This window comes from Balaenoptera physalus (genome assembly GCF_965194825.1).
Source record: "Balaenoptera physalus genome assembly, chromosome: 16".
Lineage (NCBI taxonomy): Eukaryota > Metazoa > Chordata > Mammalia > Artiodactyla > Balaenopteridae > Balaenoptera > Balaenoptera physalus.
In genome coordinates this window covers 65,985,963-66,010,440 of record NC_138898.1, presented here as the reverse complement: position 1 = coordinate 66,010,440, position 24,478 = coordinate 65,985,963, and the positions used below count along the sequence as shown (strand labels likewise).

General features: G+C 38.2%; 1 protein-coding gene across 15 annotated transcripts in view; it reads right to left on the bottom strand.

Moving 5' to 3' along the window:
* The window catches only part of MRTFB (myocardin related transcription factor B), a 258,022-nt gene that overhangs the window by 164,932 nt on the left and 68,612 nt on the right, over positions 1 to 24,478 (bottom strand). For 6 of the 15 annotated variants that reach the window (XM_082429618.1, XM_082429615.1, XM_082429617.1 and 3 more), the window contains one exon: positions 23,264 to 23,328. The exons of 7 other annotated variants lie outside the window; for them this stretch is intronic. Coding sequence is in view for 2 of the 8 variants with exons in the window: in XM_082429625.1 (XP_082285751.1) it covers positions 815 to 832 (18 nt within the window). In the remaining 6 variants the exon portion in view is untranslated. Of the gene's footprint in view, positions 1 to 814; positions 935 to 7,981; positions 8,017 to 23,263; positions 23,329 to 24,478 lie in introns of those variants that run through there. 2 more of the 15 variants (XM_082429626.1, XM_082429625.1) reach the window with 2 other exon arrangements.

Genomic DNA, 24,478 nt, shown 5'->3' with positions numbered 1-24,478 from the left:
GCCTAAAAGAGGCAATGGGGTATGGTGGCGGTGGAATAAGACAACCTCTGAAGGCCTCTACCAGCTCAGTCATTTTAACTCAAAGGAAAGGAAAAATGGGTTCAATTTTTCATTCTTAATTAGGCTGCTTACTTTCTGAAAGTTTGCTGATTTCCATAATATTAAATTTCAACGTCTGGGCATTCATTCACATCTTATTTTTTCTTTTATAAAAAAAAAATACAAGGCCTCCTTCCTCCTAGCCACTACCTCCACCCCTAATTATCTGACCAACAAAAAGCACTGCTGCTACCTTGACAGCCCTAAGTCCTTAAAAGGATAACAATGTAGAAATGTAAATACACCTCAGCTCAAAGGTGGGCTAACTATACCCAGCTATAATTTCTGCAGCATGGAAGCCACAAAACATAGTGATCACCTACCCTAACTAGGAAAGCTGTCCAGTGAATGGGACAGCTACCCAGGGAAAATGGACTGTGGTGCCTAAGTCCATGAGTTAATTAAATCTTAAAGGAAAAGCTCTCACCTGAAATTTACTAAGTCTCTCAAAGCTTACATTTAAAACCCTGTCTTTTTCAAACTTCACCACTGGAAATAATTGTGTGTTAACAAAAACAATTTTCATTTTTTTGGTTTTGATTCTTTTTGACAAATGGGATGCTCTTTGGTTTGTAAGGTGAAAGCCCAACAATTTAGTTAATGAAGACTTCATGTAACACTGATACATTTAAGAGCTAAGATTCAGCTAGATGAATAGACTAACAGAACTTCACTATGTTGTCCTGCTGAGTGAAAAATAGAGACATCCATCTACCCCATGAGCTTCATTCATCACGTTCACTCGTCAGGTTGCTGCTGCATCTGATGAACATGAATTTCAGGAATAAGTTAGGAGACTGTGTCATGTAGCTCTGTGAAGTCTCTATCAGAATCTCTAAGAAATGGTGAAAAGGGAAGAATGAGAAAATATGCTCAGCCCAGATAATTCAAACAAATTAGGCCTTTACAGGTTCCTCCTGATCTGAATAAACAGACATTGTTCAGTACCCATCAACAGATGAATGGATAAAGAAGATGGGGGTGTGTATACACACACACACACACACACACACACACACACACACACACACACACTGGACTACTACTCAGCCATAAAAAAGAATGAAATTCTGCCATTTGCAGCAATATGGATGGACTTGGAGGGCATTATGCTAAGTGAAATAAGTCAGAGAGAGAGACAAGTATCATATAATATCACTTATATGTGGAATCTAAAAAATACAACAAACTGGTAAATAAAACAAAAAAGAAGCAGACTCACTGATATAGAGAACAAACTGTGGTTACCAGTGGGGAGAGGGAAGGGGGGAGGGGCAGCATAGTGGTAGGGGGTTAAAAAAAAGGGTTATTATGGGATTATATGAAATCATGTGTGTGAAACTTTTGAAAATTGTAAAGCACTACAGAATTTAAAGAATTTTTCATTCAATAAAATAAAAAATAGACTAAAAAAACCAACCAAATAAACAAAAACAGACAATCTTTAGTCTTTCTGCCTAAACTTTGGTTCAGGACCTCGCTGTTCTATACCATGTCAAAATTCATTTGTAATCTGTTCTGTTTTTCTCCCCCATTCTGGTTCGAGAACACCTTTTGAAAAGAAATTGTCATCCATTAACTAGGTAGATTATAAATTAAATAATACATATGTCACGTCATCATGTGATTTCATTGTTTTTTCTTCCAATAATAATCATGGTTTCTATGCCTCAGCATCCAGAAACTAGACAGAACAGAAGTTCTGAAGGGAAGTTAAGTATCACCTGATTGACAGCAGCAGTACTTTAATCCTCTTTACTATTCCATAGTACGGAAACGGGGAGCAGGGACCAGTGCCTCTTTAAAATTGCTACTCTTTCAATCTCAATTTCAATTTCAGCACCTAAGTCACTGCAGCTTTGCTGGACTGGCTTTGTGAAGGTATTATAAGCAGACTGCAGCTGCAGCCAGCTGGCCTATGTATGTGCCTAATGCAAAAGTATAGTTTTTTGCTATTACTGTAAGATTCCGTTCTCCTAACTGAAGCAGTGGAAATGGGAATTCATGGATGTATCCCAGGGTTCCGCTAAAGTCCCTGGATCTGAAAAGCACAGAGCAATAGGGTGTCAGTAATACTAAGGGTGTTGATGACACTAAGAAAACCCCTGAGCTCATTCTTGTAGCTCAAATGTTTCCTTAGTAAAAACAAAGAACAAAAACAAATAAATGAGATGAGGCTTGAATATGGAAGAAGAAATACCTTTGTTAGATAAATAGTGTATTCTTATCATTCTCTGAATGTAATGCACCAAACTCAAGGCTTCCTTCCAAACACAATTTCCCTGAGCACCTTTAATCAGGCTTTTGCTGGGTGCTGGGATATGGACATGATCAATTCCCTGACTTCAGAGTTTGTTAGGAAGACAGACAAGAAAACAGAACAATCACAACATGGTGTGGTAAAGGACATTAGATGAGACGAGGTGTGATGGGAGCATGGGAGGGAGGCGTTTTAACACAACTGGGCAAGAGGATCAGCAAAGGGATCCCAGAGGAAATAAGGAATGGAGCTAAATCCTAACAAGTAAGACAGGGGAAGGACAGGAAGGTGAGGAAGGAGGGCCACTCCACGCAAAGGGAGATGATTTGCAAATGATCTCTCTACACCAAGACTTCTCACCACTCAACGGGAAGTCCTCAGTTAGAGGAAAACGCACATTCCAAAGTACCTGTCATGAGAGGGAGAAGGCGAGCACCCGCCCCCCGCCCCCCCCCCACACACAATGTTATATAAACTTCAAGACTTGTAGAGAGAGGGAGAGCGCGCGTGCGCCAACACTTGTTTTAGAACATACTGTTTGCTGGTCACATCATTACAAAGTCTGAGGTCAAACAAAACTGAAGAGCTAATCTTTGATGGTTTTAAAGCAATTACCAACGCATGGACATTCAGTTACGTTTGTTCAATTAGAAAAAAATTATAATTCTAAAAGTAGATTAAAAAAAGAACAAAATAATGCCATTTGCAGCAACACGGATGCAACTAGAATTCTCATACTAAGTGAAGAAAGTCAGGAAGACAAAGACAAATACCGTATGACATCACTTATATTTGGAATCTAAAATGTGGCCCAGGACTTCCCTGGTGGTGCAGTGGTTAAGAATCCGCCTGCCAATGCAGGGGACACGGGTTCGAGCCCTGGTCCGGGAAGATTCCACATGCCATGGAACAACTAAGCCCGTGTGCCACAACTACTGAGCCTGCGCTCTAGAGCCTGCGAGCCACAACTACTGAGCCCGCGAGCCAAAACTACTGAAGCCCACGCGCCTAGAGCCCGTGCTCCGCAACAAGAGAAGCCACCGCCATGAGAAGCCCGCGCACCGCAACAAAGAGTAGCCCCCACTCTCTGCAACTAGAGAGAGAAAGCCCTCACGCAGCAACGAAGACCCAACTCAGCCCAAAATAAATAAATTTATAAAAAAATAAAATAAAATATGGCCCAAATGAACCTATCTACGTAACAGAAACAGACTCACTGACACAGAGATCAGACTTGTAGTTGCCAAGGGGGAGGGTGGGTAGGGGAGGAAAGGACTGGGAGTCTGAGGTTAGTAGATGCAAACTATTACATATAGAATAGATAAACAACAAGGTCCTACTGGGAACTATACTCAATATCGTGGGATAAACCATGATGGAAAAGAAGATAAAGAAGAATGTACCTATGTGTATGACGGAGTCACTTTGCTGCACAGCAGAAATTAACACATTTTAAATCAACTATACTTCGATAAAAAAATTAATAAAAAATAAATAAAAGTAGATAGAGTGCATGAGGTGGAATCCCTTTAGGAAACAAAAACTCTAAGTAGCTTCTTATCTTCATATTACTCTTAATTATTTCCTCTAGTCCTTGAGAAGAGGAAAATGGGTCCCCTACCCAAAATAGTATTAAACGTCTGAGTGATAACTCACGCATTTTCTCATTTAAACCACACCAGAAGAAAAGTACCATTAAGCTAAACTCGTGGTTACACAGAGACCAAAGGAAGGAGGTTGCGTTAGAACTCAGGTTTTCTGACCCAGGAGTCTGGGTTCTGGTCTTGACACCATCACAACTCACTGCTTATTTTCTCCTCTACAGTCTTAAAGGATGGAAAATTTGATAATTTTGAGAAGCAAACAGTTAAAGGAGTAGCTTGCTCTCTCAACCATAATTTTTTTTTAAAAAGGCTCAGGTTCACATTGCTTTCTTTTTTTTTAAGAAAAAATAAAATAATACGCGTAATTCTTGGCCCTCATGGCCATTTGAAAGTAACTCCTCTACTTTTTTCCCTTTTGTTTCTTCCCTACAATTGACCACCAGCCCTACTAGTGCCTCCCAGCAAACATCTGTTATGTATTATTCAAAATCCCTAAATATAGTACCTTGATTCAGATTGGAGGGGAACTCAACCTTGTAATATGGACCCTGAGATGTTACCACATCATGTTGGTTTCACTCTATTTATAAAATAATTATAGAATTAAGGCTTTTTAATGATAAAAGTACTTTTTAAAAAAGTTATAATGTGTTAAACAAGGAATAGTTTGTTAGAGAAATATTCATTACTAAGTGAGACTAAGTTTGCAGTGAGATACTGATGTAAATCTTTATAACAATCCCCCCACATTCCACCCCCAGATTTTCCTCCTATTCAACATACTCTTGTCAGCAAAACCTGCCACCACTGTTACAGCTAGAGTTACCACGACCACCGCAAACAGTCTTAATAGAAATAAAAAGCAGATCTGTCAATTAAACCCAAGGGAACATTAGGTGTATGCAGAGTTAACTCCTGGAATATTCTAACTCATTTTTCAGAATACAGCAACCAAGAGAGTGATCTGCAACCAATGTAAAATAAACTAATACTCTGGATTTGGTCTCACAGATTTATCCTAGACCTCAACAAAATAAGATCCCTTAGACATCCAATTCTCCAAAGAGGTCCTGTTATGCACTCTTCACAGTCTCACCCCCTTCTTATGTGGTCCCGCTGCACTTTTACTTGCCTCTATCACAGCATTTATGACACTAAGAAAATGGATATAAGGCTATGAATTTTAACTGTTGTCTCAACTTCTCTGAGCCTCAATATCCTCATTTACCTTGGGGAGGAAACAATTTAAATCAAGATCTTTAAAGAACCATATTGTATAAAATTAGAAAAATTTAGCAAAAAGAAAAATAATTAAAATTACACACATGCATAGAGTAAGGAGAAGAAAGGAAATAATGAGGATCAGAGCAGAAAACCAAATTTTTAAAAAGAGAAACAAAGGAAACACAAGCTGGTTCTTTGAGAAGGTAAATAAATTTGATAAACCTCCAAATGGACTAATCAGGAACAAAGAAAGACACAAATTACAAACCAATATAAGGAATGACAGAGGTGATATTACTATACATCCTACAGATATGAAAAAGATAATAAGGGACTGTAATGGAAAACTTTATGGCAATAAATTCAACAACTTAGATGAAATGGACAAAATCTTTGAAAAATACAAAATACTGGGACTTCCCTGGTGGCACAGTGGTTAAGAATCCACCTGCCAATGCAGGGGACACGGGTTCGAGCCCTGGTCTGGGAAGATCCCACATGCCGCGGAGCAACTAAGCTTGTGCGCCACAACTACTGAGCCTGTGCTCTAGAACCTGCCAGCCGCAACTACTGAGCCCACGAGCCACAACTACTGAAGCCCACGTGCCCTAGAGCCCATACTCTGCAACAAGAGAAGCCACCGCAATGAGAAGCCAGCGCACCGCAACGAAGAGTAGCCCCCACTTGCTGCAACAGAGAAAGCCCACATGCGGCAATGAAGACCCAACGCAGCCAAAAATAAATGAATTAATTTAAAAAAAAAAGAAAAATACAAAATACTGAAACCCACTCAAAAAGAAATAGATAACCTGAATAGCCCTAGACCTATTTTTTTTTTTTGCCCTACATCTATCTTAAAAATTGAATTTGTAGTTTAAAAATCCTCCCGCAAAGAAAACTCTGGATCCAGATGGCCTTGTTAGTGAATTCTAACAAACATTTAAAGAAAAAAATATTACCAATTCTTTCAGAAAATTGAACAGGAAGAAATAATTCCCAATTTATTCTATGAAGCCAGCATTAACCAGATACTGAAGTTAGGCAGACATTACAAGAAGCTATTATGTCCCTCATGAACACAGATGCAAAAATTTCAAACAAAATTTTAGCAAATCAAACCCAACAATATATAAAAAGGATAATATATCATGACCAAGCGGGGTTTATCCCAGGAATGCAAGGCTGGTTTACCATTTGAAATATATTCAATGTACTTTACCATACTAACAAACAAACAAAAACTATACAATTATCCCAATAAATGCAAAAACATATCTAGCAAAATCCATTCCTGAAAAAGCTCTTAGCAAACTAATTATAGGAGAGAATTTCCTCAGTCTGATAAAGGGAATCCACAAAAAAATCTACAGCTAACATCACACTTAATGGTGAACGACTGAATGATTTCCCTCTAAGATGAGGAATGACATAATTATTTACATAGAAAATGCAACAGACTCTACAAAAAAGCTACTGGAATAAGTGAGTTTAGCGAAGTTGGAGGATATAAGGTCTATATACAAAACTGAATTGTATTTCTATAAATTGTATTGTACTTCTGAATTGCAATGAACAATTTTTTATTGAAATTTTAAAAAATACCACTGATAATAAGGCCAAAAAATATGAAACAGGCTATATCTGGCAAAAGATGTGCAGGATCTGTACTTTAAAACATTGCTGAGAGAAATTAAAAACATAAATAAAGGAGAGAAATAACATGCTCATGGGTTGGAAGACTCAACACTGTTTTAAGAAGTCAATTCTCTCCAAATTGACATATAGATTCAATATAATCCCCAACAAAATCTCAGCAGAGATTTTGTTTTGTATAAATTGATAAGCTGATTCTAAACTTCATATGGATATGTGAAGGACCTGGAATAGCCAAAACAACTGAAAAAAAAAAGAACAAAGTTGGAGGACTAACACTACCAAATTTTAAGGCTTAGTATAATATAGGGCTACAGTAGTGATTAAGACAGTGTGATAGTAGCATAAAGACAGACAAACAATGAATGGAACAAAACAGACTCCAAAATAGACCCACAAGTGATTTTTGACTAAGGTGCAAAGGCAATTCAGTGAAGAGAGAATGGTCATTTCAACAAACGGTGCTGGAACAACTAGATATCCATATGCAAAAAATATGAACTCTGATCACACCGTGTATCATGTGCAAAAATCAAGTCAGAATGGATCATATGCCTACATGTAAAGCCTCAAACTGTGAAACTTCTACAAGAAAACAGGAGATAATCTCTATGATCTAGGATTAGGTAAAGATTTCTTAAACATGATACCAAAAGCATAACCCTTAAAAGGACAAATTGATAAACTGAACATCAAACTTAAGAATTTCTGCTCTTTGAAAGACACTGTTAAGAGAATTAAAAGTCAAGTCGGTTTGGGAGAAAATATTTGCAGATCATTTATCTGATAAAGAATCTATATCCAGAATATATAAAGAACTCTCAGAACTCAATAATAAGAAAACAAAAGATACAATAAATACATGGATAACAGATCTGATATTTCACAGAGAAATGGCAAATAAGCACATGAAAATTTGCTCAACACATTAGTTGTTAGGAAAATGCAAATTAAAAGCACAATGAGATGATACCAAGACACACTTATTAGAATGGCTAGAATTAAAAAGACTGACCATACCAACTGCTGACAGAGATGTGGAGCAACTGGAACTCTCATACACCGTTGGTGAGAAATGTAAAAGGACACAACAACTTGAAAAATAATTTGGCAGTTTTTAAAAAGTTAAACATACACCTACCATATGATCCAGCCATCCCACTCCTAGGTATCTGCCTAAGAGAGAAGAAAGCATATGTCCATACAAAGACTTGTATATAAACTTTCAGATCAGTTTTATTTAAAATAGTCAGTACTGGAAACACCCAAATGGCCATCAACAGTGAACAGATATATACACAAATAGTGGAATACCCATATTTCTCAGGAATAAAAAGGGAAAAACTATTGATACACTCAACAACATGGATGAATCTCAAAATAGTTATGCTGAGTGAAAGAAGCCAGGCAAAAAAGAGTACAGAGTACATGAATCCACTTATATAAAACCCTAGAGCAGGCAAACTAATCTAAGCAACAGAAAGTAGATCAGTGGCTGCATGGAGGTGGGGGCAGCCAGGCGTGAGGGTAGGATTACCAAGGGGTACAAAGAAACTTTTGCAGGTGATGTATATTTTCATTACCCTTACTGTGGTGATGGTTTCAAGGGTGTATATGTGTGTCAGAATAGATTAAATTGTACACTTTAAACACATGCCATTTATTGCAGGTCAATTATGCCTCAATAAAGCTGGGGGGAAAATAACTGCTTATATTTTACAATGTCCATTTTAAACTGTCCTTTTTTCATTAGCACACTGAAAATCTTTCACTATAGCAAAGCAATTGAGATAACTGCGTCAAACACCTTTTCTTTTGACCTTTACTTTATATAAACACAACTGTAAAAGTAAATTACTATTGGATGGAAAAGTGAACAGACTGGTCTCCCTGGATTACACAGCAGTCTGTTTATTGGCTTCAAACAAAGCCCGAATGTTTAGCTAAATTACCAGTACTGAATGCTTGGTCACTTAATTCTGAAAATATTATAACCACAACCCACCCTAGAGCAATTCATTAATTCAAATAAACATTTATTGCACATGTACTCTGTCTGGCATTGCTGTACATGGTAGATTTCAGGCAGCACGGTCAGTACCAAATTACAAAGCCATTCTGCATCTAGCCTGGGAATATTCTGTAAGGTTTTAGTCATTGCATTTAAATAATACAACTAAAGAATATCAATGGAAATAGGATGACTCTTCTAATACGGTCAAAGTTAAAATAATAAATGCCAGTGATAAGATGATTAAAGAATTGTACACTGACAGCTTAAAATTACAGAACAAAGGTATATCTTGAAACCTAAGTGAATTCAGGACAAATACTAAAAAAAGTACTTCCATACACAGCCAGAGTGGAGCTTGTCATCTTCAAGAGCTCCTGCCAGCTTGGAAGTATAAAAAGATGTGAAAAACAGGTAGACAGACCCATAATTAATTAATTAATTAATTAATTAATTAACTAACTATATATAACAACTAGGCAACTTTAAGTAAATTTCCTGTTAGTAGCAGAGATGACATTCTACCACAGCACATTCTCTATTGTTTAGAGTTTAGAGAATTCCATGCCTATTGGACCAAGGATGGTAATTACATCTGATGGAAGATATAAGCTTATTTAATCATCATAAATAAAACTCAGTAAGTCCACGTCTCTTGCCACTAATATATAGGAAAATTTTAGTTTATCAAGGGTATCCATTTGAAAACCTATACCGTCTTTTTTCCCCTCCAGTGGTACTTCTCTTTTAGGATTTTTTAATAAAAGAATCCAATGAACTCATGCAATGGATAAAAAAATCAATAATTATCCCTTGTTAGAGAAAACTGTTGATGCACTGTGCTTCAGATTCCCTTAGACATTGTTATTCCTTTCCTAAAACTTTCAGGCTGCCTTTGAATTATCATGTTTTCTGTTCTCAAAGGAACAATTTTACCAAACGATAAGCTTTTAGTGAATTTTGACTGACACAATGATTCCCTGTCACATGTTCTAAACACATCATACCCAAAGTCATACCCACATTAAACACTGCTAATCTCCTAAATATTCAGTAACCACAGCATTCCAGACCACAGGTTCTGTGAGCATAGTTTGTGAATATTCTCATTCCCATAGAGAAGCAATAACCATTAAAACAAAAGATAAAAAACAAACCAGAGTATTCAGTCATTTTAACTTCTGGTTTTTGTTTTACAGATTTGTAAAAATGAAAATGATTTTGTTTTAGGTAAAATGGTAGGAAATATGTCCAAAAAGTAGAGACATTCAACAGCTGTTAACATAAACTTCCCATTATGGAACTTTTCCATCTCTCCTCCAATATTTACTTTAATTAAAATGGTGAAATGACACCTGTTGCAGTTGGAGTTCCACTCAAGCTGAGAACCAAATCTGTGTTTCTTCACAACACCTCCACTGTCCATTACTGCCCTGTTACATTCCCTTTTGGAGGAAAGTATTGTTCCGTCACCTAATATCTACCGACAATTTATAACGTGCCAGGCACTGTGCTAACCACTTCAGAGGCAGCATTTCCACGAGCCCACACAACAATTCTGTGATGGAGCATTTCACAGCTTGGTAGAGTGTTAATGACCTGAAGAACCTGCCCAAGGTCACAGAGCTATTTCCCTTGACAAACAGCACAGATGAAATCCTGAACTCCTCGGCAGTGAGTCTCCCAAGCCAGGCCCCAAGCGGGAGCACACCTGTCTGAGAGCGTGGACTGCTGGAACCGTGAGCACTTGGTGTTTGTTTTTTCTCAGTGTGGTTATTATTCTCTCATTCACTTTAATCAGACTGTAAGTTTTAACACGGAAGAGAAACAACGTCGTGACAGGACTACGTGTATATGACAATTTCTCTCCCACGCTTTGTTATCGTAATCTTGTCGTCAGGCAAGGTCTCTTTTCTAAGACGACAAGACTGCCGTAGAGCTATGGGGTAGAGTAGCTAGAAGTGTGATTATTACTTCTGACCACGTGTAAAGTGGTGCTGAACATTTAAAACAACTCTGATTTAAAAGCGTATCCGTGTTTTTCATATAAGTAAATAATACAGCATAAAGTTATAAATAGGATACAGGAATGAGTACTTTATCCTTCATTCCTCCTCAGGCTTGACCTTTGATTCACGACAGCCTGAACAGCGGTTGCAAGTGGTGCTCCTGGAGCCCCTTTGGGGCACCAGTCCAGCCTTCCGCTGCCCTCTGAAGACGAGCTGTTCTCTGTACGAGAGTCTCATGGACAACACGCTTGTAAAGAAGTTTACAAACCACGCGCTTCCACCCTTACAGCATTTCTGCACACTGTTTGGCTATCTCTGAGACGAAGAATATAACTGACTTAAATCCAAGCGTTACGAACACAGGAGCAAGAACTGGTTGAAGACCTTCTGCATTCTCTGTCTAGTAAGAAAGACTATTCAGTGAGAGCATAATCAAGATCTGTCACTACTTAAACTACAGAGACCACAGCTGAAGTACATTAGAAATGTCTGTTTACATACAGAATACGTATTTATTACTTAGAATCACTTACCAGATTCTTTACAACTGCTAGGCAACACGTTAGCCTAAATTCCACACACACTTAATCAGAGGTGCGTTTCAATTGTACATCTTTCCATAACTCAGACAAATTTTTCCCTAATTAGACTAAATCTGAGTAGCAATAAAATATTTGGATTCCAACCCCCCCCCCCCCGTAATTTAATGCTCCTTTTTGAACTGTATTTATCAGTCATCAAAAAATCCAAAAATTAATGGAAGGAAATAGTACATATGTGAAAGCGATCTTGTTGTTTTAGGTGGTGCAGTAGAAGAGTGACCCTGACAAACCCCGAGCCCAGCTGCATAAAGGATTCAGGCCTCTTTCTTCAGGGCCGCTGTTCACCAACATCTGTAAGGGCCGCTGACTCCTTCTCTGTCAGCTAGGCTGTGAACTTTTCTAGTTTGAATGATGTTACCTCTGAAGAATTAATTAGTAAACAATGAAGCTAAGTACCTCTTAATAAAAATCATTTCAGAATACAGAATAAGCGGGGACTTCCCTCGTGGCACAGTGGTTGGGAATCCACCTGTTGGTGCAGGAGACACGGGTTTGAGCCCTGGCCTGGGAGGATCCCACATGCCATGGAGCGGCTGGGCCCGTGTGCCACAACTGCTGAGCCTGTGCTCTGGAGCCCGTGAGCCACAACTACTGAGCCCGTGTGCTGCAGCTGCTGAAACCTGTGCGCCTGGAGCCCGTGCTCTGCAAGCCCCTGCTTGCCGCAACTGGAGAAAGCCCGTGCACGGCAGCGAAGACCCAACACAGCCAATAAATTAATAAATAAATAAATTTATTAAAAAAAAAAAAAAGAATACAGAATAAGCTAAACTCTATCTGAGGCATACTAACTATTTTTTTCCCAGGAGCTGATAAGGGGTACCTCCAAAAATCAACATTCTTTAATTTCAGCTCTGTAACTGATTTCAACAGGGATACAGTTTGCTGGGGTCTGGGGTCTCAGCACAGAGATTTTTCCGTGTATTATTTCACTAATTTATGCAGGAGTCAAATCCATAATTTTGATCATTAAAATCTGAAATGTATTCTCTTTCCCAGTCTTTGAGCAGTTTTGGTAAAATTCAGAATGCACAGAGTCTTAGTCTATTAGATATGTGTTGAAACTCCATTTGAAAGAATAAGCATTAATCTATAAACCAAAAGAAAATTATCTGTGTTATATTTTAAATATATACCCTACAGTAATTTAAAAAGCTGGGATACTATAATCTACTCAATTTGAGTTTTTAGAAATGCTCCTTTAGATTAACTTGCTAAAAGACACTTGCCTGCATTGGGAGTCAGGCAAATTTAGTGAAAGTTCTTCGGTGAAAATTTAAATAAATAAATAAATATGGCTCACCCCTACTGCAGGGGGGAAAGAAAGGAATCTAAGCAGTAAACAAAGACACTTAAAATATACGCAATTTACTAGAATATCTTGTCATATGGCAAGGTAGTAGGACAAGAGCGTTTAGCCCACAAAAGTAATACAATTGTATTTACGCCTTAAAATGAAAACAAAAAGCACAAAAACCAAAAAACCATCGTTCCCAAGTGTCAACATAATATTACTACTTTAGATAAACAAGGCCCTATTTTTCTAATATTTAAATACTAAAAATTATGCCATATCCAAGCTACCAGTGATTTGGATTTCTTGAATATAGAGGGAAGACAAAGCTGGAAGCACACTCACCTCAAAATTAAAGGGTAAAAAACCAAAGTCAAATTCCATTTCTACACTAGTGTTCCAACGGCTATTAAGAGATAGGAATCAGGAGTCAGATTTCAAGATGCCAAGATCTGAAATCTGCAATTCATCTTATTTTTATATAAAAGATGAAACTAAATTAACATCTGCTATTCAGAATACAAAATGTAAGTCTTGACGTGAACTGAGTTCTTACTTTTAAGGTGAACTTCCAGTCTTTTCCATTCACAAATTGGACTTGATTTATTAAGTTCCCTGCTTTGTATCTCCAGAGTTGATCAAAGCACATTTTCTTAGTACAATCTGTATTGTTCCAAGTGTTTTATAAACATCTTTTGTGAGAGTTTACAGGAGTGATGTGAAATCATATCCAAGGTTTCATCCTATGAGTCAGTTATTCTTAAAAGGAAATAGAATCTGTCTTTATCACCTTTATTTCCCTATCTATCACAAATCTAATTCTAATCACAAAATTTTAAAAAATAATTAGCAGAATTGTCAGTAGATAATTACTGACATTAAATACTCAGCAGGACAAAGAAAAAAAAAAAAAGGAAAAGGCATAAGTTCATTACCTGGACATGAACATTACAGGTCTGTACAATATCTGAGCTTTTATAACAGTCCTTTAGCCACTAGGTAAGCTTGTCCACTATGTAGCCCTGTACTGATAACTCCCAAATCCATATTTCCTGTCCTCACCTGAGATCCAGACTGTCCGTCCAGCTGCCTGCTGAACCTGTTCTCCTGAATTCATTCACAAAGATATTTACTGAACACCTATTATGTGCCAAGTATAGCATGCTGGGCTCTGAAGGTTCAGAGCGAAGAAAACAAGACAGTCCCTGTCTTCAAGGGGCTTCCACCTGTGAAGAAAGCCAAACCAGTCTAATAATCATAAAAATATGTAACATACAAACTGTGATTAGTTCTATGTTCCAGTCTAAGTTGGTCTAAAACTGAACTCAGTTTACCCACTGCACTCCGGTCTGCCTGCTCCCTGAACTCATTCTCGGATGGAAATGTGCCATCACAGGTTACCAAAGTCACAAATGTGGGAGGCATGCTTGGCCCTCCCTTCCTCCTCAGATCTTCTTAATCTCAGTATTTCCAGAGTAGATGTACATGGTTGGCTCTGCCCAGAACAACCTTCTTCCACTTCTTCTGGGAACTCCCAATGAGATGGTGGTAGACAGCTTCCAAAGATCCCAGTGCCAGGTGAAGGCACAAAACCCAAGGCCAAGAGAGCCCCTGGGATTTTAAAAACTAAAGTTGTGAAAGAGGAGCTCTTTCCTCCTCTTGGTTGGAGAGTATGACAATGGCCCTTGCCATATGCAGACGCCCGAGGGAGCAGAGATGGGAGAAAGAATCTCTGTGTTGATGAGACCAGTTCCAATCCACAGGGTCTCTGGGTTTTCCTGGTTTCTGCAGCATTTCATACCTTTTACAACCTTCTCCAGGAACCTTCCAATTAATCCCTCTTTTAACTTTTAACTTAAGATAGTCTGAGGAGGGTTTCTGTTACTTGTAGCCAGGATTCTTGACTAATAGCTCCTAAACACTTCCAGCCTGTGTCTTATCCAACTCTGCCACGAATACCTTAGTTCAGGTCCTCATCACCTCTTACTGGACAGCCTAATGGGTCTCCTGTCCCCAGTCCTGCCCTTGCATCTAGCATCCATAATACAGCAGCCAGAGGGACCACATCACTCTCCCCCTGCTGGAGAGTGGCTCCAGCATCAATACGGGCAAAATCTAACTTCCTTAACAGGACACACCCAGCTCTCTACAATCAATCTTCCTCTCCAGGCAAGCAACATTTCATGCTCTGACTATATGGAAATACTTGGGCTACGGCTTAGACACACACACACACACACACACACACACACACAGACACACACACACACACACATCAATGCTGAACTGATTGGTAAGCAGGATATTTTCCTTTCTGAAAACGTGGAAAACCTGAAGAAATTAAAGAAAAGTGGTTTTCTTTAGGCTCACTTCTAGGCATCAAAGTCATCACACCTATGCCTACATTTGCCTACATTTTATTACACTAAGAATGCTAAATACAGCTACTATAAGATATCTGGTCCCAGACATATTGTATACACAGTAGCAAGAAACTGAAGGAGAGAATCAATGACTCTAACTAAAAGTTCTGATTGTTACCCACCTTTGTGAATTGAGCACAACACTTTGAATATACTAAAATCCACTGAGTGGTATGCTTTAAATGGGTGAACTTCATGGTATGTGAATTATATCTCAAGAGAGCTGCTGTAAGTGTCCACTCTTCAGTGAGGCATTCTCACCCAGATACAGGAGACTACTCCTTCCTGCCTTCTGTGGACCTCCACTGTCCTCTGTGGATGCTTCTAGCTTGGCATGTGAGCTCTTGTTCACATGAGGATAGGGCCATGTCTCACTCACCTCTGGATCCCCAAGCCCAATCAAGTGCTCACTACATACAAAACACTTAAAAATGTTCACAGAATGACACATGAATTCTGAGCTAGGCAGAACACTGAAAGACATTTTTCTAATTTAGAAAAAGGCACATTCGGTATTAGGTTAGGAAACTTGGTCTTCTCACTTTGAATTAGATGAGAATATTTGAAAAACACGAAAGATATTTAAAACCTCTAACCCACGGTATAGTTAACAGCTGACCATTTAATTTTGCACCAGTTTTTAAAATGAGAGATGTGTAGAAATAAGGTGTGATTTTTTTAACTTACAGAAAATTTCAAACAGAGACAAGACTACATAAGCAACCAAAGAGAAATAGATAAGCTGGTGTTCATGAAAATTAAAAACTTCTTCAAAGAACATTAAAAAAAAAGTGAAAAGACCATTCACAGAATGGGAGGAAATTTTTACAATTCATGTATCTGATAAGGACATATGCGGTGGGAAGGGTGCATCTAGAATATACAAGGAAATCCTATAACTCAACAATAAAAAGACAACCCAATTTTAAAAACGGGAAAAGAATCTGAATAGGTATTTCTCTAAAAAAGATACACAATTGGACAAGAAGCACATGAAAAGATGTCGACCTCATCAGCCATCAGGGAAACGCAAATCAAAGCTACGAGACGCCACTTCACACCCGCCGGAATGGCTACTATGAAAAACAAAACAAAACAAAAAACAACAAGTGTTGGCAAGGATGTGAAGAAACTGGAATCCTCTAACATTGCTGATCAGAACGTAAAATAGTACAGCCGCTTTGGAAAACAGTTTGGCAGTCCCTCAAAAAGTTAAATATAGAATTACCATGAGACCCAGCAATCCTACTCCTAGGTATAAATCCATGAGAAACGACAGCAGATGTCCACCCAAAAAACTTGTACACGAATGTTCACAGCAGCATTATTCATAATAGCCGAAACATGGAAACCACCTAAGTGGCCATCAAGGGATGAATAAACAAAATGTATATATCCGTGCCATAGAGTATTATTTAGCAACAAAAAAGAATGAGTTCTGATACATGCTACAACACAGATGAACCTCAAAAACGTGCTAAGTGAAAGAAGCCAGACACAAAAGGTCACACATATTTTATGATTCCATTTATATGACATACTCTAAATAAGCAAATCCATAGACACAGAAAGTAGAACGGTGGCTGCCAGGGGCTAACGAGAGGGAAGAATGGAAAGTGACTGCTACTGGGCCTGGGTTTCTTTTTGGGGTGATGAAAGTGTTCTGGAATTAGACAGTGGGAATCCGTGCACAACTCTGTAAATATACTAAAATCCACCGAATTCTATGCTTTAAACGGGTGAACTTTATGGTATGTGAATTACATCTCAATAGAGCTGTTACAAAAAAAAAATTACTGCACAAAATCATATAGTGACACCTCTGTGTAGGGGTCTGATTGAATCACTTTGTCTGCTACAGGATAACCTGTCATAAAAAAAACCAAAAAAACACACGATCTGTTCAAATGAGGAAATGATTTATTTTCCTACCACCAAATCCCTACAATGACCAACCATAATATCAAATCCAAAGTAAAAAGAGGAAAGAATGAAAGAGCACACTGCAATTCTCTGGCAGGTATGAAATGGAATTAACCAAAGACTGCACAAAGAAAAATGTTTATCAGAACCACTCACTTCCCTTTGATTACACAGATTTAAACAAGTCCAAGTCCTTTTTAACTCATGAGAAAATGTGCCAGCTTCTTTATTAGCACAGAGCAAGGAAAAACAAGCATTCTCTCCTATAACAAAATTAACATCCCACAGAAGGTCTGTTTGTACTTGGCCGTCATGAACCTTTCATCTCAGAGCACTGCTAAATTAAACAAGCCTATGTTGTATTGAACACAATGAGCCAGATACCCTGGCAGGCTCCTAAACTTTACCAGTTAATGTTGAAGAACATTAGAAATAAAAAGGACGGTAAGAATGATGGTGATGGTGGTAATAAAGCAGCTGTGTCTTCATTCCACCCAACATTTCACTAATCTACAATAATGGAAACATTCTAACAACTGTGAGACCCTTTTCTCTGTTGGTGTACACAAGAAGAGCCAGAGAGATCTGGATTCAAGTCATTGCTTTGTTTTTGTTTTTTGTTTTAAGCATACTAGCCGAGTGCCCAAGGACAAATCTCATAACCAAGGCCTTCTATTCTCTAAAACTGGAGTGACTGTATCTAGCCTCAGAGAGTCATTAGAGAACAAAATGAGAGAACACACACAAGAGGTAGAGCCCAGTGCTCTATGTGTACATCCCCACCATAAAAATCCTCACTGCTCTCAACTCTTCAATGCAAATACTGATTCTGGAGCTTGTATCACAGTGTAAGTAATTGACATCAACCTTTCTTTTCTACCCCAAGGACATCTAAGCAACTGAAATATCCTATGAAAATTCCATATTGAATAAATTATTCCCCCTCCCATATAACTGAAAGTAAGAAAGCCATCCATAAAGTCTGTTTTAAATGTATTAAATCAGGGCATGACACAAAGCATTCATTCACCTAAGAGGTATTTAAAAGCAATGAACTGAGAGAGACACACCAAGAGAAACACTTACTATGAGAGACAAATGCCTATTTTCCAGTGCAATAATTGGTAACCTTTCCATAAAGATTGATGCAATCTGATTATAATTCCCAAGTGTCAGTAATCAGTTCTTAAGGTAAAAGAAAAAGGAAGTGGGATGGTTTCAAGTGCTCCAGAAAAGATGTAGGAGGATATCCCTTCCCACTGACAGCAATTAACGTTTGAGTGATGGCTGCTAGAACATTCAGACTGAAAAACTTTGTTACATTAGAATAGACTGAAATCTACTTAAAACAAAACTTACTGGGTTTAGCAGACACAAACATAACCCTCACCATGAACTAGGTGTCCTCTCTGAACAAACTGGAACGAAGGTAAAGCTTGTATGGACTTCCCATATTTGTCATCACAGTGCGAGGATATGCCATCCTCCCATGCTGGAAGTCTACTTAAAGAGAGCATCTAGACTCTGCAGCGGTAGACGGTCAGACTCCCTCCGCCCAGCTCCAGACAATGTTCCATCACACCACAACACCAGGAAAAGTTTCTAGGGTTAGCAAGGAGGGAAATGTCTCAAGGGCAATTGGACATTCGGAGGCCGGAGACAGCTATTCCTGGAGAGTTTCACTAAGCACCACGTTCATTATGGAACTTGTGGCCCAAAGCTATTGTTCTCTACCCCTCTTTCCAAAACTCTCCCCTTAAGACTCAGAGTTTAATAAAACCTCTCTGGGGGCTTCCCTGGTGGCACAGTGGTTAAGAATCCACCTGCCAATGCAGGGGACGCGGGTTCAAGCCCTGGTCCGGGAAGATCCCACATGCCGCAGAGCAACTAAGCCCGTGCGCCACAACTACTGAGCCCACGTGCCATAACTACTGAAGCCCGTGCGCCTAGAGCCCGTGCTCCACAACAAAAGAAGCCACCTCAACGAGAAGCCTGTGCACCGCCACGAAGAGCAGCCCCCGCTCACCACAACTAGAGAGAGCCCACGCCCAGCAATGAAGACCCAATGCAGCCAAAAATAAAATATAAATAAAATAAAGAAAAAATAAAACACTGATCTCACAAGTGAAAAATAATACAGTCCTTTAAAAAAAACAAAAAAAACAAAACAAAACAAAAACCCAAAACAAACAACAACAACAAAAACCTCTGTGAGAGACCAACTCATTACAGATACTACAGGAGTAAAGCCAGAGTGCTGGCTTTGCTAGGGAGCTGTTATCCATATCGCATATAAGCACTTAACAAGTTTTTTGCCCTCCTACTGCAGTTCAGTACTCTCACCCTGACCATGAAACAGTTTCATCTAAATATTCTACCACCACAAACCCTGTATATGAAGACAGAACTTCTCCTCTTTCTAACTTTCCAATCAAATAACCACTTACACTGCCAGTCTAAACTTTAAGCTTTATGCCTAAAATAGGAAGAAACTTGCAAATGCACAGAATCCAACCCATTAAATACTTAAGAATGTCTTGAAATCTGTTTAAATACAGTATAAAAATTTTTACAAATGCAGCTAAAAGGAGAAATAAATGATAAAGTCTTAAGTTTAATTAAGACTCCAGTTTTACTACTACTAGTAATGCCTCACTTTCCAGGAGTATTTTTAGAATTGGGGTTTTAAAGCATGCAATTAAAGAAATTAACTCATCAGTGAAATGAAAGCTACAATATAAGCAAATCCCTATACCACTGCAGAAAAGAGATATAAGAACACAGAATTTTGGTTATTTTAGAAAACGAATACAGGATCATACCGTTAGCCACAATATGATATCAGAGGGTAAAGTCCAGGAAATCTAATTAATTTAGACCCTACTAATGAAGACTCAATAATTTCCTTTCAAGTCTGCCTAGATTTAACTTTAGACTATTTATTAAGGAAGGAGTTGCTAAGAAAATTAAAGTACAAATAAAAATTGCTAGGGGATTATTTAATAAGTTAAATTTTTTTACATGCAATAACTGCTGCTAAAATACTGATTAAAACTAGCACATGCATTCTTTAGAATCCCATACTCCAGTGGAAACAAAATGTATGAAACAAGAGTCCTCAACATTGCTTTAATCTATTAGATAATTGTTCCATTCTCTCTGTTTATTTTGGCTGTGAAAAGTTGGTTATGAGTCAGAAAAGCTTAATAGGCAGGATACTTAACAAAGATTTACACATTCTTCTTAATGGCTAGCAATCTATTTATCTACTTTTATTTTTAATAAATGCTGAACCCCAATTAAAATATAACTCAATTTCTCTCCATTATAACTTAAAATATATTTGGGGGCATTTACTTTATCCTTGTCTTCAAATAACATAACTGAAAGATATTCCCATGTCTGTAATATGAAACACAAATGGGTTCTTTAATAAGATCTAGTACCTGACCTACTTCACTTACTTTGCCCTTAACAGCAACAACAAAAAACAGACAAAAAAGCAGATTTAAAACACAGTAGTATATGTGATTCTGCAAAGAAACGGGACAGAATCCAAATCAACAGTCCAAACAAAACATCACAAAATGTTACGGTAGCAAGTGTCACTACAATTATGCATGTCTAGATTCAGATGCATTTAAAAATCACAGATGCTAGTTTTATTCTCCAAGAAACTAAATTTCTTAATTAAAATTTAAGGCACTTCTCATTTACATCTTAATTCTAACTTAACAATGATGATATTCACCAATCATTAATTCCTTCAAAAATGACCTGAGTGTCTGCCATGTACATGCCAGATATCACATTAGTTGCTGGATGTAAGATGGTGAATAAAACACACTTGGTCCCAGCCTCAACAATGTTAACTTGGAGTGAAAAGTAAACCACCCACATGAAAGGCATTCTATAAGATACATTTTATGTCAAGGAAAAAGAGATGAATTTTAACTGGCTTTTTATTAAGTCAAAGAACAAACAGTAGGTCAATAACACAGTTGGTATCTGTTTCATGTGAGACCTTCCTTAGGTAACCCTTATTTGATTGAAATAAAATCTAAAACAAACATAAAATTAGATCTCACATTCATATCAGAAACTGGCAAAATCCTTTGGACAGATGAGACTCAACATCAATATTCATAGGTTTACACGTGAATACATATTCACATAACTCAGTAATATTCTGTTATCACGCAAATTTGTAAATCACATTCTGTATGCTATTCTACAATTGGTATCCATGTTTGAAAGATGTTAAGAAGTTAGTTTTTAAAGCTTCTTTAAGCTCCACTGTAAGTGAAGAAAAAACAAAGGTATTACTCTCTATAAAGGAAAACTTTCAGTATCCAAGACAATTAGTTAGTTGCCAATAATTTTAAAATATTTATAATGAGTTAATCAGGGCAATAGACCTAAACACAAAGAACTCAACATATTTTAACATTTTCATCACATTTAAAGTCCAAGAGAGTGTCTCACTTACACATGAGAATCACAGGTATGTTCTCGATGAGGAAATTCTTTATGCAAGACTATCAAATGAAAGAGGTCTTTAAAACATAAAAGGTTTACTCCAGTCAAAAACCCTGCTATCTCAAAAAAGATACTGGGGCTTCCCTGGTGATGCAGTGGTTAAGAATCCACCTGCCAATGCAGGGGACACGGGTTCGATCCCTGGTCTGGGAAGATCTCACATGCCACGGAACAACTAAGCCTGTGCGCCACAACTACTGAGCCCGCGTGCCACAACTACTGAAGCCCGCGTGCCCAGAGCCCATGCTCTGCAACAAGAAAAGCCACCACAATGAGAAGCCCGGGCATCGCAATGAAGAGTAGCCCCTGATCGCTGCAACTAGAGAAAGCCCGTGCGCAGCAACGAAGACCCAATGCAGCCAAAAATAAATAAAGGAATAAAATTAAAAAGAAAAAAAAGATACCATTTTTTTCTCCTATTGGACTGGCAAGGATTAAAAAGATGAACAAAACTCAGTGTGGGTAGTTATACTTCTAAGAAGATAAATGAACATGTATACAATGATATAAGTACAGGGTTAATCAACACACTATTATCCACTAGAAACAATCTAAATGGTCATCAAAGGAATGATTCAATAAAGTATGGTGCCTCTAAAACAATGGAATATTACATGGTCAGTAAAATGATCATTTATGATTATGCATGTCTTTTACAATTCATGTGTAGAGATATATAAAAATATTGTTGCATTTAAAAATGACCAGGGGCTTCCCTGGTGGTGCAGTGGTTGAGAATCTGCCTGCCAATGCAGGGGACACAGGTTCGAGCCCTGGTCTGGGAGGATCCCACATGCCGCGGAGAGACTGGGCCCGTGGGCCCCAACTGCTGAGCCTGCGCGTCTGGAGCCTGTGCTCCACAACAAGAGAGGCCACGATAGTGAGAGGCCCACGCACCGTGATGAAGAGTGGCCCCCACTTGCCGCAACTGGAGAAAGCCCTCGCACAGAAGCGAAGACCCAACACAGCCATAAATAAATAAATAAATAAATAAATAAATAAATAAATAAATAAATAAATAAATAAATAAATAAAATGACCACCATATAGAGTGTAAACCAATTTATTTAAAGATTTGTATATAAATACTTCTATATTCATAGATAAGTTTCTAAAAGGATTTTCACCAAAATAATATTAATGGCAGCCATTTCTGGGTGGCAGGAATTAGGTGTCATTGTGGGAGGTTTTTTCTCACTATTATAATAAGAAGATAAACAACACATTTTCGTTTAAGAAAATGAAGTGTTGCAATCTCACCAAGTGGCTTCAAATCCCTTCAACTCCCTACTTTAAAATCAAAGTTTTCACGGAATGTTGCAAGTATATATAATCACCAAACAGCTTATGGATTTCCACCTGTGGGACCTCCTTCTCAGCACCACGCTTTAAAACAATGAGATGATGGAAATTTAAAGATTCAAGTCAAAGAAGTAAGGAAGCCAAATGACCTTATTCAAACAGCCCACATTTCCTGGCATCTACCTTAAGAACCTCAGGTTCTATGAACTTAAACACTCCTAAAACAATCTCCCTCTTACAGCTTAAGAAAGCAGGCTATGGAGAGGAATTTTTAAAAAATAAGAGACATTTCCTTTAAAAAAATTAAATCATAAAAAACTTACCTCAGTAAAAATATTTAATTATTTTCCTGTCTTACATTCTCTTTCTTAGCACCTTTACTGTGAACCTAGGGGGGAAAAAAGTTAAAATTACTTTTAATTGAACATCTACTCATGCCAGGCAGGGTGGTCAGAGAAAGCCTCCTGGAGAACATGAAGTCTGAGAGGAATCGGAAAGAATAAAATACAAGTTACTAAAATGGCATGACTGGGAAGGAAAATGAGCAGGTGCAAGTGGAGTAAATAACTTTTCCTAAATGGTTGGAGGACCTACACATGACTGTATTCAACCTTGCAGCAGGTGAAAAGCTGGGTTGCTAGACTCAGAACACCTGCATCTGAGTCTCAGCTCTACCACTTCCTAGCTTGTCTGATCTTGAGCAAGTCCATAAACCCATGTGCTTCGGTTTCCCCACATGCATAATAACAGGATCCAACTCACAGGACTGCTGAGGGTTATGTGAGATAATCCACATCGGATTCCTGTAACATAATAAATGTTCAATGAACATCAATTTTCGCTTTTATTATTACATGTTCTTACATAAAATAAATCCATTTGCCTCTCACCACCTCCACCACCACCATTATTATTACTGTTACTATTATTATTGAGAAATGGCATAAGCCTTATCTTCAAGGGGTTTACAATGTACTGGGTGACAGATGAATTACCCAGACACATAATATGAGGCAAAAGAAAGATCAAAGTTAATTATTCATTTACTTATTTTAAAATATCTGAGTGTCTGTTCTTTGCCAGGTATTTTGCATTCTTTGGTGGACATGAGGGACAGAGTTTCCCTCCTCACAGTTTCCAGTCTATCAAGGCCCAGCTATAGAACCGACAAGCTACACGTGGAGACAGATCGTGTTTTTTACTGGGTGCAGGGCAGCACATATCTGAACTGGTAGAATTAGGCAGCAGAACATTCTGGGTGGAAGGGATGGCGTTAGAGGAAACACGGGGCCTTTGGGGAAAGCTAAGCAGCCTCTGGTCAGGGTGCATCGGAGAGGGCAAGCAGCAGCAAGGCTAGAAAGGCAGGCAGGAGGGGCCTCAAACACGGGGCTGAGTTGGTTCTCTTCTCAGTATACTGATTATCCTGCTCGGAGTGAATCACAACTTGCTTTTAACTTCAAGTCTAGCATCGTTTTATTATTTTTCTTCTTTTCTTTTTTTCTCTTTTAAAGGGGAGAGGGGAAAGAGGAAGAAGAAAA